The sequence below is a fragment of the Geotrypetes seraphini genome, chromosome 2 (assembly GCF_902459505.1).
Source record: "Geotrypetes seraphini chromosome 2, aGeoSer1.1, whole genome shotgun sequence".
Classification (NCBI taxonomy): Eukaryota; Metazoa; Chordata; class Amphibia; order Gymnophiona; family Dermophiidae; genus Geotrypetes; species Geotrypetes seraphini.
Window position 1 is genome coordinate 360954690 of NC_047085.1, and position 17167 is coordinate 360971856.

At 41.8% G+C, this 17167-nt stretch overlaps 1 protein-coding gene across 3 annotated transcripts in view; it reads right to left on the reverse strand.

Annotated features, from left to right (window-relative positions):
- Positions 1 to 17167, reverse strand: part of DDC (dopa decarboxylase) — a 192549-nt gene that overhangs the window by 87388 nt on the left and 87994 nt on the right. For all 3 annotated transcript variants that reach the window (XM_033930502.1, XM_033930503.1, XM_033930501.1), the window contains 2 exons: positions 16710 to 16844; positions 9478 to 9621 (listed from right to left, as the gene is read on the reverse strand). In XM_033930502.1, the coding sequence (XP_033786393.1) occupies positions 9478 to 9621; positions 16710 to 16844 (279 nt within the window). The remainder of the gene's footprint in view (positions 1 to 9477; positions 9622 to 16709; positions 16845 to 17167) is intronic.

Sequence of the window (17167 nt, forward strand, 5' to 3'; positions counted from 1 at the left end):
GTTTGTCAGCGATGGCTTTGTCCTCATTTAGTACTCCCTTTATTCCCTGTTCATCTAATGGCCCCACCACTTCCTTCACGGGTCGTTTACTCTTAATGTATCAAAAGAACAGCTTAAAGTTTTTGGCCTCCTTGACTATTTTTTCCTTGTTGTCTCTTTTGGCCCCTCTTACCACCTTATGACACTTGCTTTGATGTTTATGCTTTTTCCAGTTTTCTTCCGTTTTTGTCCTTTTCCATTCCTTAAATGAAGTCTTCTTGTCTCTGATCACTTCTTTCACTGCTACAGTGAGCCACGCTGGTTCCTTGTTCTTCTTCCTCTTGGAACCCTTGTTGATGTGCGGTATATATATAAATTTTGCGCCTCTGTGACTGTGCCCTTAAAAAGGGACCATGTTTGCTCTAGCATATTTACAGTGCTTATCCTCCTCCTAATCTTCTTCCTCACCATGACTCTCATCCCTTCATGGTTCCCTTTACGGAAGTTCAGTGTTGTGGACATCGTTCTGGACCGATTTTTTGTTCCTGTGTCTAGGTTGAAATGGATCATGTTGTGATCATTGTTTCCCAGGGTCCCTTCTACTTCTATCTCTTAAGTATGTTTTGGTGATTGTCTACATGTATATTATGTGCCCCTATTTATATTAACTTTTTAACTATGTACACCGCTTAGATATTTGATATGCGGTATATCAAATTTTAAATAAATTTGTAAACTTGAAACCTACTATCACTATCTCCTTTCACTGCTATGTGTCTCTGTGGATCTTTAGATCCCCTCCCATTATTATTAATAATGGAAGAGGATCTAAGAGGCTCAAAGGGAAAAGAGTCAGCAGCAACAAAGAAAAATTTCTTCATAAAAAAAGATACCAATGCCAAAAGGTCAATATTTAGCGGTGCAGTCACCATTCAACTTTAAATACATAACTGTTGATTTGATAAACTTCTTTGAAAACCAGAGGCCCATTGCTCATGAATCTACAGCAGTGCTTCTCAAAATGCAGTACATGTACCCTTAGGTCACTTGTTGGGGGTACACAGCCTGGCCACCATGGAGGATATTCCCGCCCATCTGTAGAAGCCGTCACCACCGCTAGGGATCTCTCCTTCCTGCCTACCCCTGCCCTGGATCTTGCCTTTCTGCCCGCCCCCTGCTGCTAGGGATCCCTCCCTCACTGCCCCCCTCCCCCCGAAGCCAACCCAGTTCTTGTTCGAGCCACACATGCTCCTTCAATCTTCAGCTGCACTCTTTACAGGGATGGCACAGGCAGCAATTTCCACGCTGCACGTAAGTAGCTGACCTGGAAACCTTCTCTCTGAAACTGAATATAAATAATAATTAACATTTTCTCTGCGTAGTGTGCTTTGTGGGTTTTAAAAAATTTTTGTTTATCATTATGTATTAAGATTATATTGCATGTACATGAAAAATGGATAGAAGACATTGCATTGCAATTAGTACTATTATTATGGGGATGGGGCGAGGGGCAGAGCTTGGATGGGTCTGGGGTGGGGCCTGCGTCTGGGCAGAGCTTGGGCAGGAGTACTTGGTTGATATTTATTAGACTTAGGGGATACTTGGCTTGAAGAAGTTGAGATGCACTGATCTACAGTGCATCTGAGTGAATCTAACTGCATTTTCATAGATCCTTAACGGAGTTCCTTATGGGCATATCTATCATATCTACTGAGATTTTTTGACAGATTTTATTAAACTCAAAACTGGGAACTGTCTGAGGAGTGGGTTCCACAATGTTATAGTACTGGTTGATATACTCCTTGGCAAGGCCTGTATATATTTGGTATATCTTGAGGGCACTAGATCCTGAAGCTTTAATTCAAGTCAAGCTATGTTGCATCCTCTCTGGCCCTAAACTGCTAAATGTACCATCCTAGCAATATGCCTGCAGCAGTGAGCAGAACAATGAGATACAGTAAGCACTCCCATCTAAACTAACATTTTATTATGAATGGGATGTAACAGAGGGGTCATATTGATCTGGCTGCTAGCTTATTAGTTTCAAGTTTTATTAAAATTTTGATGTATTGCAATATCATAAATTCAAAACGATTTACAATTATAAACAGGGTCACAGTTACTAACTACTACAAACACACAAACATTACAGACTTATACATAGGGGAAGCGGGGAGAACTACAATAAGCATAGTAAAGTAAACAAGAAAGATATGTACAATGGGGAGGGGTAAGAGATCAAGCAGAAAAATTAACATCCATGGAGGCAAGCCTTGAAGACATACACAAGCAGATAGATAGATTAAAAACTGACAAATCTCCGGGCGCGGACGGAATCCACCCTAGGATATTGAAAGAACTAAAGGAGGAAATAGCGGAACTACTACAGCAGGTTTGTAATCTATCCCTGAAACAGGCGTGATCCCGTTGGATTGGAAGAAAGCTAATGCCCATCTTTAAAAAAGGATCGAGAGGTGACCCGGGGAACTACAGACTGGTAAGTTTGACTTTGGTTCTGGGGAAGATGGCAGAAGCGCTGATAAAAGAAAGCATCGATGAGCATCTAGAAAAGAATAAACTGATGAAAACAAGCCAACATGGATTCTGCAAGAGAAAATCGTGCCTAACGAACTTATTGCATTTTTCGAAGGAATTAACAAATAAATGGACAAAGGGGACCCCATAGATATCGTATACTTAGATTTCCAAAAAGCCTTTGACAAGGTACCTCATGAACGCCTACTACGGAAACTGGAGAACCATGAGGTGGAAGGAGATGTACATAGATGGATCAAAAATTGGTTGGCGGGTAGGAAGCAAAGGGTAGGAGTGAAGGGCCTCTACTCTGACTGGAGGAGGGTCACGAGTGGTGTTCCGCAGGGGTCGGTACTTGGACTGCTGCTGTTCAATGTGTTTATAAATGATCTAGAAACAGGGACGAAGTGCGAAGTAATAAAATTTGCAGACGACACCAAACTGTATAGTGGAGTTAGGACTAAAGAGGACTGTGAAGAATTACAAAGGGACCTGAACAAACTAGGAGAGTGGGCGACGAGATCGCAGATGAAGTTTAATGTAGAGAAATGTAAAGTCTTGCATGTAGGAAACAGAAACCCAAAGTACAGCTATATGATGGGAGGGTTGGTAATGGGTGAAAGTACCCTAAAAAGGGACCTGGGGGTAATAGTGGACAAGACAATGAAACCGTGGGCACAGTGTGCAGCGGCCTCAAAGAAGGCGAATAGAATGCTAGGTATCATCAAGAAAGGTATTACAACCAGAACGTTGTATCGGGCGATGGTATGCCCGCATCTGGAGTACTGCGTCCAGTATTGGTCGCCGTACCTTAAGAAATTTTTTTTTTTAAATTAAGTTTTCTATACCATTCTCCCAGGAGAGCTCAGAACGGTTTACATGAATTTATTCAGGTACTCAAGCATTTTTCCTGTCTGTCCCAGTGGGCTCCCAATCAATCTAATGTACCTGGGGCAATGGGGGGATTAAGTGACTTGCCCAGGGTCATAAGGTGCACCGTGAGTTTGAACCCACAACCCCAGGGTGCTGAGGCTGTAGCTTTAACCACTGCGCCACACTATCCCCCTAAGAAGGATATGGCGATACTCGAGAGGGTCCAGAAAAGAGCGACACGATTGATAAAAGGTATGGAAAACCTTTCATATGCTGAAAGATTAAAGAAACTGGGGCTCTTTTCCCTGGAAAAGCGGAGACTTAGAGAGGACATGATAGAGACTTACAAGATCACGAAGGGCATAGAGAAAGTGGAGAGGGACAGATTCTTCAAACTTTCAAAAACTACAAGAACGAGAAGGCATTCGGAAAAATTAAGAGGGGACGGATTCAGAACCAATGCTAGGAAGTTCTTCTTCACCCAAAGGGTGGTGGACACCTGAAATGCACTTCCAGAGAGTGTGATAGGACAGAGTACAGTATTGGGGTTCAAGAAAGGATTAGATAATTTCCTGAAGGAAAAAGGGATAGAAGGGTATAGAAAGAGGATTACTATACAGGTCCTGAACCTGATGGGCCACTGCATGAGCGGACTGCTGGGCATGATGGACCTCTGGTCTGACCCAGCAGAGGCACTGCTTATGTTCTTATAATTTAAAAAAAAAAAGGTAAAAAGAAAATGAAACAGATTTATATTTATTTATTTATTTTTTAAATTTCTCGAGGCTTGGGACAAAGGAAGTGAATGTTTCTGCAATGAATGGGGTCAAAAAGAGAATCCGGTGATTATGTCTTAAAAGCATCCTTATACAACCAGCATTTTGACAGTCCTTTAGATTTATCTAACAGTTTTTCTTCCTTAATAAGTGCTGGTAAAGAGTTCCATATTCTGGGCACGGTAACTTGTCTTGTATTTAATTATACTAAGCGATGGAATTACTAGAAGGTTTTTGGTCCTCTGATCTCAAACTTCTGGTAGTTCAGTGCCAATCCAAGCTTGCTCACCAAGCCCAAGTCACCTACCCGGGCAAACAGAGCAAACAAAATACTGTAAACACTGCTGTCAGAGAAGCAACCTCATGGGAGTTGTGTGCACATGGTGTGTTTCTGTTTGCTTTTGTTTGCTTTTCTTCTTCCAAGCAGCTGATAAAACAAACGTAGAACACATGATGAGGGAAGATCTGCTTTTCGGCAGAGAACGCGTATAATAAGAAATTATCCCCCTTATATGAAACCACTTTAGGGTTTCTTTTATAGCAGGCTGTGACGGTAAAAGCTCTCACACTTATAGGAATTCTATGAGCGTCAGAGCTTTTACCGCCACGGCCGGCAATAAAAAACCCTAACGCAACTTCATAAATAAAAGGTTTTTTAAAAAAAATTAGTAAAGTGTGCAAGATAGCAATTGGATCACTCTTTCAGGCACTGAAATGAAGCTTCTGATCCAAAGCATGGCATTTTATATTATTTCTTTTTAATGACTCTAAGGAGATTTAGATTTAGCTCAAGACAAGTTACCATATTTTTCGCTCCATAAGATGCACCTGATCATAAGACGCACCCTAGATTTAGAGGAGGAAAACAAGAAAAAAAACATTCTGAACCAAATTCTCCCTGCCAGGCTCTGCACCCAACCCCACACTCCTTGTCAGGATCTGCACCCTGTCCCCACTCCCTGCTAGGCTCTATACCATGTCCCCCCTCTGGTGATCTAATGGTAGGCCGGGACGGGGCACAGTGCAAGCAGGCAGGGCCCTACACCCCGAGGCAGGCAGGCAGGCAGAGAGCCCCTGCCCCGAACTTTATTTTAGTTCCTCCAGTGGTCCTGCCCTTTTATGGATTGTAAAAATCAAAGACTAACAGGGATCGGTTTCAGTTGTTCCCTCCTTTCAGACCTCAAATGCTTCAAAACCCTCCCTCAAAATAGCCTTTGAAAGTTGACCACCCTAAAGCTAGGGCCGTGGAGAGAGCCAGGGGGTGGGGCTGGGGCTGGGGCAGGAATCTCGATGGGGGGAGTGATGACAGGTGATGCTACAAACCCTTCCACCAGCGCATAAAGCCCCCATGGGGAGTGAGCAGCCTAGCCCAGCTGGTGTTTCTGACAAGATTCGCCACCTCCCCACTCCCGGATGATGGCTGTGCACACAAAGCCCCAGCCCCCTCTTTAAGCTGTGCTCACCTTATCCTCCAGCTCATGCCTGAAAAACAAGCAGGCTACCTGTTTCTTGAAGCCTTCCCAGTAGTAAGTATGAGCCTGGTTCGGCTTAAACTTCATCATAGAGGGACCATGCCCAGACTTAGGTTAATGATGCTGCCCGTGCCCGGTGCTGCGCCCGCCCCCCCCCCCCCCCCCCACTACCACCACCTCTTCTTCCTCCTCACGGGCCGAGCGAGAAAGCCGTGAGGGCTAGCGCAGGCCCAGTGTCAGCTGCAGAAGCCTCTCCCAACAGCAACCCTTGCGCCGGTTCGAACGCCAAGTGGAGGCAGATGGAGGGGGGAGGGGTCGCGGGTCACAAGCGATGGGAATCAGGCCGGGTGCACCTCGCCATGGGCTCTGCTGGCTGCCGGTCAGTTCCTCAGGGAATCCGAAGGGCTTCATCCTCCCACTTCGATGTCTGGAGCTGTGCCTTTTGCGCCGCTTTGACACTGGGGGGGGGAGGGGTGGTATTTGCTTCATAAGAAGCACCCACTTTTGGGAGGGGGAAAAAAGTGCATCTTATGGAGCGAAAAATATGGTATATTAAGGTAGAATATGTAGTTTCCTGTCCCCAGAGGGCTTTATCTGGGTTTCCATGCTTTCCAGTTCTCAGATCACCTCCAGCCATGAAGCAAAATTGTTTCTGGTTTTTGTCCATGCATGGCATCCTGCTTCTCTCTCTCTTTCTCCTTCCTTCTGCAGTTGAGGGAATTCAGACACCTTAGCCTCAGTCTCAGTGGTTCTTCCTTTTCTATTCCTCCCTTCTCGACTTTGCAATCCTCTTCCTCCTCCTTTTCCTCCCCTCTGCTGGCTCAAATCCTTCAGCAATGTCCCAGGGAAAAAGTGAGAGAGTGATGGGGCTGGGAGTAAGCCATTGTTTCTAAAGAATAAGACTGCTGAACATCTCGACAATCACAGCCACCGGAGCCAACTTTTCAAAATGCAATCATTTAATATTCCAAGAACTCAAGGTTTTAAATGGTTGCAATTAAACAAGCCATTCAGAAAGGGTTCCCTGAATAGCGTTCTTTAGTAAGTCAGCATAGTTTGCCAGCCATATGTTTCCAAGTGGATGTTCAAGGACATCAAGCCTCCAAATGATATAAATTAATATATGAGTACCTCTCAAAAAAAACAAGAACAAGCTTAAGAGATATCTAGGGTTTGGAAATACAACAAAACATTTCTACTACTCAATGGCCAAGGATTTGGACTCAGAGGATGTGTTGCACAGCTTCAACATCTATGCGACAAACTTTGTTTTTTCTAAATATATAGAGTATTTTGGACTCCAGTCAGACTTCAAAAACTGGATAACACAAAATCGAATAGACGCTGGCACTGTCATCTTGAAGTGGGGACACTGGATCATCTTTTATTTTATTGTCCGTTGATACTTAGGAGTCCTTTTATTAAGCCGCGCTAGTGGGGTTAACGCGTCGGACATTTCATCATGCGCTAAAAATCTAACGCCTACTCAATGCAGGCATTAGCGGCTAGCGCGGCAGGCGGTTTAACGCACGTTAAACCCCCTACCGCAGCTTGATAAAAGGACCCCTTAATTTCTGGAAATCAATGTGGGGTAAAATTAATTTTGTTTTAAGTGTCTCTATTTCGTTGTCATATGACGTGATTTTATTTGGGACATCGTTGAAACCTAAAAGTCCAATTCGCAAAAATAAAGATAGACTTCTTCTTATAATGACTAGGGTGGCCATAGAACTAATCACCAGAAATTGGAAAAATTGGGATAGTCTGAATTTAACTTTTTGGTGGGAAACAATTTGTTTATATTACCATTATGAAAGAATGTTAGCAGAGCAATCTGGGATAATTAGAAATTTTAAAGAAATTTGGAGTCCATTGGAGTCATTTGTTAATGATTAGTATTCACCTACCAGATTTGATCTTAATTCCACGTGCATCCAGGAAGGGGGGAGGAGGGATGGGTAAATTGTTTCAGTAATTTGCAAGTATGTAAGTACTGTTTATTGAATTTTTGAATGTATATGTGTTGCACCTTTTATATCTATATATATATATAAAATCGGAGGTATGTATGTGTGTATGTGCCGCGATCACGCAAAAACGGCTTGACCGATTTGAACGAAACTTGGTATGCAGATCCCTCACTACCTGGGGTGATATGTTCTGGGGGTCTCGCGGCCCACCTGCACACGTGGGCGGAGCTACAAACAGAAAATCAGATTTCACCCATTCATGTCAATGGAAAAAATGTAAAAAGCTGCCATTCTCACAGTAATTCAAAAACGGCTTGACCGATTTGAACGAAACTTGGTATGCAGATCCCTCACTACCTAGGGTGATATGTTCTGGGGGTCTCGCGGCCCACCTGCACACGTGGGCGGAGCAACAAACAGAAAATCAGATTACACCCATTCATGTCAATGGAAAAAATGTAAAAAGCTGCCATTCTCACAGTAATTCCAACTATAAAACACTTTCTATGACACAATAACCACTAGGGACATCGTTTCTATTCTACCACGGACACCATACATATAGAGTTTGTATGTTCTAACTGTGTTTGTAACTGTTTCCTTCATGCACCCCAGTTCATAATGTTATTACCTTACATGAGTACTCACATATGCTGAACTAGGAACACAGGTCTATGTTGCTTGCTCAAGGGTGGGTTCACCCAAGAATTTATATGTTCTTGCTCCTGGGGGTGAAACTAAAAATGTTGTTTATAATCAAGTTTTGTGTTAGTTGTATTTTATTCATTTTGTCAAATATTTCACATTATAATTTGAATATTGTACTTTTTATAAAGCTGTAAAAAAATAATTTCATTCACCACTATAAAGTATCTTTTTTTGAATCCATTTACAGTGTTATTGCTATAATTAAATACCCGTGCAACGCCGGGGCTTCAGCTAGTGCTTAATAAAATCAATAAAGTTGTTTGTTTTTGTTTTTTTTTAATGATTGGGGTACTCAAGCTCTGCCCCAGACCTTGCCAAAATTCCACCCCCCCCCCATCCCACATAATAATAGTACTAATTGTAATGCCATTTTTTTCCATTCATTTTTCATATATGCACACAATATAATCATATTAACAAATACATAATGCTTAACCCCAAAATTAAACTACACAAAGCATACTGTATGGTGCTTCTCAACATTCATTCCTACCAGAACACATGGAACTTGGTCACACATACAGAACACAGATGAATGCTATGGAGGGTGAGAGGGGGTTCAGTGACCACTCGGGGAGTGTGGGGGATCATGCCTTCATCCCTCCAGTGGTCATCTGGTCAGTTTGGGCACTTTTAGGCACTTATTTGTTATTAAAACTCTAGCCTCAAAATGTCCAAATTGTGCCCTCGACACACTCTACAATGTTTCACACCCAGATCATAAGTCCACCCTAGTCTCACCCAAAACACACCTGCAACATGCCCCCTTGAGATTTAGATGCATTGCAGACAAACAAAATAGAAATCCGTCTACAGAATGGGTTTAAAAAATGGCGATTTGGAAGGTTTGGAGAGAAAAAAATGTTCATCCGCCTATGTATGCCACTTTTTGGATGCTTTTCTGTTTTGAAAATGAGCCCCACTGCCTGCCATGTGTCTTCGTTAATGTACGAACGAAATAGGCAAAGGAACAAATAAAGCCCATTTTTTTTCTTAATTCACAGTTTTTGTTTCTTTTTTTTTCTGGGATTTTTCCCATCAGCTTACAGAAATCATTGTCTTCTCTTTATCACTTTAAAGACAACAAAACTCTTGATGTATCTTTGGTCACCTAATGCATGCCAGATGTTTAACCAAGGTTGAAATACAGCTAGTAGCACTTACAAAAAATGGAATCAAACCAGCTGCCTTGTCTTCTTCCAAAGCTTGCTTCAGGGCTGCTCCACCAACACTAAAGCTATTATCTGAAGGGATAGTTTTCATTTTGACAGCACCAATTAATCCAGCCCTTTCCACTGATGAGTGAGCCTGCGGTAAGAGAGAGAAAGAAGATACAATTTGGAAGCACACACTATACTATGCCAAACTTACTTACTACTCACAATAACACAAGATACATTCACTTTTCTACCCACGATCTGGGACATTCAAATAGGAGTGACATTGACTCCTTATTTCCATCTCAATGTCTTCATAACACTACTTTACTTTCTCTCCCACTATCTTCCCTCCCACATCCCTGGGCTTGCCCCTTTCTCTTCCCTCCCTTTTCTCCAAGCATCACCACATTAGTAAATCTCCCATCCACCCCCATAGTATCATAACCTTCCCCTTCTTCCCACCTCTGGCTTCACCACCATCCATTCTCACCTCCTCCTTGTCTCTGGTATCACTACCTTCTTCTATCTTCTACCCACCCTCATGGCATCACAACCTTCCCCTCCCTTCCAGTTCTTTCCACCTCTTTGTGTCACTCTCTCCCATTCCACCTCCATCACTACCTTCCCTTCCTTCCCATCCCTTAACATCATCAGTTTTCATTCCCTTTTACTCCTAGTAGCATCACTGGCTGCATCACACTCCCTTCCCTCACCATCCTCCTACATCACTGTCTTCCCTTTACTTTCCAACCCTCACCCACTGTTGGCATTATTACCTTCCACCTCCACACACTCACCATCCTTTTCTATTTATTTCAATTTCATACCCTTCCTCTTCCATATGTACATACCGTAAAATACAATAAAAGCCAACAAACAGAACCTTCTTTTCCCTCCCATAACTTTGCATTTTCTTCCCATGTAGCCCTCGGTATCATTAATTCCTATCCCACACACCCCTGTCTTCACCTTCTCATGCCCCTCTCAGAATTGCCATCAACCAGAAAGAGGAATTGGGTGAGCAATGCTTCCTACATGTTACTGTGGCTGTCAGTGGGTACTGCGCACCCCCAAAAAGAAGTAATTTGACACCATCAATCATTTTAAAATATTGGCACCTACAGCATGCTTGTTTCTGCCTCCCCCTCCACTGCTAGATTCTCTCTTAAATCAAAACTGCATAGGATCTGCAGTGTCACATAGTTTTAGCCTCAGAGGAAAGTTGACAGAGAAGAGGTCAGTTGTACCATACTACCTCTTTAATTACTTAATACTACAATCTCTATCTCAAAGATTCCAAAAGGTCTTAATGTATCTATAAAAATTTTCCATACCTGTTTTGTAATGCATATATAATTCTCCAACTGTACTGTAAGTCGCCTTGAACCTTTGTAGGCATAGTGCGACTCATAAATCCAAGATTAGATTAAGTCAGCAGAGGTAATATAGATATGCTGCTCATGGTCTCCCCCTGCTGGCCAGAGGGGATATCACAGATGACAGGAGAGAGACAGAGAGAAAGCACATTGTTGTACCTAGCACTGGCAAATCTCCTATTGACATGGCAATAATTTCTACTACGGTTGGTTCTATCATTAGAGAAAGCGAGGCAGTCAACTCATGTGGCAAAATTGGGGGAGAGGGGGGGTACCAAAAAGTGTCCCTAAAACACCCCTGAAGTGACTGCTTCAATTTACATCCAGTTAAAAAAGGCTACTTTTTCTTTTCCTCCTCTGGGCCACCCAGGTGGGAGCAGAGTGCTGATCCTATTAGTGTGGGGAAGGGGCCCTGAAAAAGCCTCAGAACAATAAAAGGAAGAGGCACCAAGATGGAAAAAGAGAAAGACAGCCCTGCAACTGCTCAAAACCTGTAAGTCTTGCCCCCTCCAAAACAAAGTCTGAATTCAGAAGGAACAGGATTGACTGACTGATCTTAAGTGTGGGCATGGTTAGCTTGGGGGGGGGGGGTCAAGATTAAAGTTTTGTCTAGAATGTCATATATCCTTGCACTAGCCCCAATAGCCCTGTGAAACAAATACGAGTATGTGAGTACTGGCATGTGCCTGCTGGCATGTGACTAACCGTTCAGTTTTGGGTTAATGGTGCTAATGGTTAAGCTGTAAAAAGTATTGGGAGAGAGTAATTGAATCCAAATGTAAGAGAAAATGCAAGGACAAAGGCCAATTAGTTTTATTGTGTTTTAGTTGTTGATTTTGCTTGTTTTACCTAGATACTATTTTTATCTTACTGTTATGTTGTACGATTATGTACAAATATCATAAAGATATCTTTATGATATTTGCGTTTGTTAATGCAATCAGAGAATAAATTGCCAAACCAATAGACTTGTTGTATGATTATGTGCATAACTTTGTTACCTGCCTTGGATAAGGTGAGCTATAGGTGAGCATAATAAACTACTATATAAAGAGGATTGGGACTTGTATACCACCTTTTTGTAGTTTACAACCACACTCAAAGATGTTTATATACAGGTACTTTAAGCATTTTCCTTATCTGTCTCAATGGGCTCACAATCTGTCTAATGTATCTGGGGCAGTGGAGGATTAAGTGACTTGCCCAGGGTCACAGGGAGCAGTTTGAACCCACAACCTCAGGGTGCTAAGGCTGTAGCTCTAACCACTACGCCGCACTCTCCTCGAAGAGGCCAAGCGATATCAACTTGCAATATTATTCTTCAGGAAATAAAGGAATTTAAAACTAAAAATAGGAAGAAGAAGAAGAAAAGAAAAGGTGCGGCCAAAGGTGTTCAGCTTTGGAAAGGCTGGCAATGGCTCAAGGCGAATCTGTGCACTCAATCCACTCAAGCTGTCGTCACAGAGGGCTGTCACTTCCCATTTCTTATCACTGTTTCAGCACAAAATGCCAGCTCTGTGCGCCAGTGTTAAGGATCTGCTGTCAAGGCAGGGAGCTCAGCAGGGTTCGAAGTGGGTGCTTAATAGCTTAAAGGACAAAAGCAAAAGTAAGCAATAATTCCAGCCTGCTAGGAAAATGTCATCTAGATCACTCACTGCTCCTTTCTATCCACCACTGCACAAATGACATTTACTCTGTGCTTCATTTTACAGTTCTCTAACCAGTGTTGTTGAAAGCCAGACGGATCAGACATCAGTTACTAAATCCTGAATAAATGAGGATACATGGCAACACCATAGCAGGAATATTCTTTATACTGGTTGGCATTTTGGAGGCTAAAGTAATATTAAATGTCTCTTGTATGGATTAGCATTTATAGACACAGAAGGAAGCCAGAATCAAAAGTACATAATAAGTGCAGTATGCTTTTTCTGTATGTGAGCGTGTGCAAGGGGGGGGGGGGGGAAGGAAGTAACATTTTGACTGAAGAAAAATAGCATTGCTTTATCCTTTATTATAATTCTTTCCTTAACCTATGTGGCAAGTGTTAAAACGTGGAACGTAATGATGAGGCAATTACGCCTGTGTGCTGAAAGATTGAAATTAAAAAAAAAAAAACTATTGAAAATTCAGCTATTTGTAGCTGCTTTCATGTAAAGAAAGATTTCTATTTGTACAAGTAACACTGGACAACAAAGTTTTTGCTTCTTCAACACTTTCGGGTGTATCTTACAGACGTTGGGCTGCTGATCTCAAAAATCATGTTTAAAATTACGTATCACAAGACGGAATCAAGACGGCATCAGAGTAAGATGTGTATGAAATGGCTTGCACATTTTCGGCAACTTTTAAGATTTAAAACTCCCAAGTTTTAAGCTAAGTGTTTCTTCTCCTATTTGAATTTTTTTTCTATCCATTATTTTTGTGATGATTTCCACTGATAAAATTAAAACATAAGAAAATTCAGGTTCAAATTAGTTTGTGTGTGTGAGGGGGGAGGGGGAATGGGAGACCTGTGATAATATTCATGACCCCAGCAAGACGCAGGGTGTGTTCCCATGTTCGGGTGTTTGAGGTCTCCCCGCCCCCTCGTTTCTTGAACCGATCTAGTTACGCTAGGCTATTACTCTACTCAGCACTTTATTGTATATTTATGAGTTGTGTGTAGAATCTTTTGCTTCTGCTTTTTTCTCCCATACATGAAGATGAGATATTTCTGTTGAGCGGTGCTTCTGAAAACCAGAGTGATAAGAGTTGAGGAGTTAGAAAACCCAGACTGCTACTTTGAGACGCTTAGAAAATGATTAAAAGAGTGAAACAGATCAACAGCTGAATGAGGGTTTAGGAATGTCTTTCTTAAAGTGGTTCTAATGAGATCATATCTCATGTTGGAAGGAAAGATCCAGTTTACATAGTACATAAAATAGGATCTGGTCCAAGAGTATAGAAAAAATGGAAGAAGGACAAGTAAGTAGGAAAAAATTAACCCCCTCTTTTACAAAGCCAGGCTAGCGGCTGCCACTGTGGTAACTACCTTGAAGCCCATAGGGATTTAAAGAGTTTCAGGACTTTTAAGAACATAAGAATAGCCTTACTTCCAGGGTGGGAAGGAGGGAGGGGGTGGGATTGTGTTATTGTATTATTTTAAATAAGTGAAGATTATTGAAAAAGTATATATGTGAATGATTAATCAATGGGTGGGTGGGATAAAATGATTGATTTTGAATATCTGTAAGTTGAATGTGTTTTTCTTGACTTATTATATGTTCTTATACCTATGTATTGCACTATTAATATTTAAAAATTAATAAAGATTTATTAAAAATTGGTCAGACCAAAGGTCCATCAAGCCCAGTAGCCCATTTTCATGGTGGCTAATCCAGGTCCCTATAACCTGGGCAAAACTCAAGGCGTAGCAACATTCCATGCTATCGATCTGGAGGACCTTTGAGCATGCTTGGATATGATGTGATGATATCACATGCATTTGTGAATGCGTGTGACATCACTTCCATACATGGTTGGAGGCCCTCCAGTCACGTCCCTGAGCTTGGGAAACCCAGACAAACCACTGGCTTCTGAAAATCCATCCAGGCACCCGGATAGTCCTCTGAAAAGGGGACATGTCCAGGTTTTCCCGGACATCCGTTAACCCTAAGTTGAGAACCACTGCAATAATAACAATATATGGCCAATATATGGCAATCCATTTTAAAATAGGCTAGAGAGGGCTTTCACAGCAACTTCAGTAGCAAGAATGCGAGGACAGTGCCAGGCAGACTTTTACGGTCTATGTCTAGCAAATGACAAGATGGATTCAACTAGGCTGGAGCAAGCTTTGATGGTAACTCCATAGTTGGAATATAAGGACAGTGCTGGGAGGACTTCTACGATCAATATCCCAAAAATGTAAAAAAAAAGACTATGATCCAGTATTTCATACCTCATTCAGGGGTCCTTTTACTAAGGCATGTTAGACATTTTAGCGCACGCTAAAACGGCTAGCACACCTTAGTAAAAGGACCCCTCAATGTTTGCTTGATCATGAATTACTAAGTGAGTGACTGTTGAGTAGACTGGATGGACTATTCAGGTCTTTATCTGTAGTCATTTATTTCATTACTAAGTTAATGCTTTTTGGGTAGAGGCAGATCTATAAAACGTTTATACTTTATCTGTAGCCTTCCCAAAACAAAGGTTCTAACCTTTGTAAAGTGTAATAAAGGACAGAATTATTTTGTATGAATAGCTTTTTCCATTTTTGTTTGTCAGAATTCAAAGTTGTCCTAGGAATATAGCATACTGAAATCTTCTAGGGTTAGAATGGCTGATAGTCCTAAGTGGCTTTGGTCAGAGGCACACACAAACTATTTTGCACGTTTGCCTCTTTAAAGCTCTTTGTACTGCTATGCTAGAGACATGCCTGGTTTCTGTTCCTAGGACCAACTGGCACTGGGGATCCTGAGGAGGCAGCTCGGGGCAAGTGGCTGTACTTCCAGTCATGGTGCAACAGTGGCATCTAATAATTCTAAAAGGGCATTTGTGTATAGTTCTAAAGAGAGCTATAAGCGTGGAGGGGCATAATCAAAAAAAAGTCTAAGTCCCCTTTTGGCCTAAGGCCTTAAACTTTGAAAGTAGAAGCAGGGAAAATGTCCATTATTTTAAAAAAAAAACATCCAAAAGGAGGGTTTTTTTGATAATGGCTTGTCTCTACGTTCAGCTGTTTAAATGCCCAGACCACCACTAATATAATCAACCTAAAAAAAGCCTTAATCCCAAATGCCCAAAACAAGGGCTTTTAGGCGAAGGAGGAGCCAGTCCTTCGCCTAAAAGCTGGATTCTGTAACCGGTGTCTGTCAAAAACAACACCAGTTTCAGAATCCCCCCTCCCCCCTACAACGATTGAGGCAGGAGGGAGCCCAAAGCCTCCTGCCCCGGAGACCCGCGACCCCCCGCAGACAACATGGGGCCAGGAAAGAGCCCAAGCCCTCCTGGCCCCGCCAATTACAATCGGGGCAAGAGGGAGCCCAAGCCCGGCTAAAGCGTGGTTTAAAGCAGGTAAATCTTTGGAAGAAGTAGGTTTTACCGTTAATGTATAATGTTATGCTTAAATTTTAAATTTTAGCATTCAAAGTTAAGATTACACTAACAGCAATGAAATCCTTAGGTGGGCTACCTCGTGACGTCTTAAATTGCTAAAGTGAAAAAGAAAAGTCAAGATCCTTTAAACAAATTTGGATAGCAATGTGTAGTAGTATTAAATATAAAGTTTAGGATTTAGTTAATGTGTTGCTCGCTCTATTTCCTTTCTTTATTCATAGCACTTACAACTGCAAAGCACTAATGTCCTGAAGAAGCTCTAGTTAATGCAAGTAGAGCGAAACGGAGATCGTCCGTCGTAATATTATCTCCGGATGGCTGGGTAGAGATTTTACACCCAAGCTAAGTACCACCCAATACTGCTTTGAACTGAATGAAAATTAGTCTAGTCAGACACACGGTGTATTTAAATTTATCTCAATGATGCAGAGCAACAACTGCACTGGATGTTGTTTTACATATTTATTACAAAACTCCTAAAAACAGAGGATTAGAATGTCACAATTACCTTTTTGGATATTACTACTATATTAATTTGAGACAAATAGGACCGATGATAGTTTGCATGTTGGTTATACCCCAAGACTTGTTCTAAGGCAATAACCGCAGACACTTGAGATCCTCTGTCTCTGTATTAGGAATGTTCTTAATACTCTTGCTTTTTGGCAACAGCCTGTTAGGTACAGTATAGGGTTTTAACCACTGTGCCATGTCTTCAGAATTAGAGCTTTGATTATAACTAACAACGCAGTATATTTACCTGATCTGAAGAATAGGCCACCAGCTTACTCAGGATGCTTGCTTCTGTCAGTTCTGGATTTTCCGATTGGAGACGTTTGATTGTTTTCATCCTGGCAGCCAAGAGCGCCACCAAGGTAGCCTCACTAGCGCTGCCCTAGGTTAGAGAAGAGCAGAGTCCTTTACTACACAGTGTCAGAGGGAAGACTATCTAAGATATTATGCAAGACTATGTGTCTAAAATGTCAATGACATATCCCATATTGTTGTTGTACTAATCACCTTTGTTTTACTTCAAGCACAAATTACAACACAAGTTGATGTGGTTAAGTGAACACTCAGACCCACAGCTGAGGTCCGGTGAAACAAGTTCACGGAGCAGCTATTAAGGAGACCATCATTGTTGTTCACAGTCTCCTCCACCAAACAAAGACTAAATAACAGCACATAAACTTGAAGAAAATAAAATAATAAATTTGA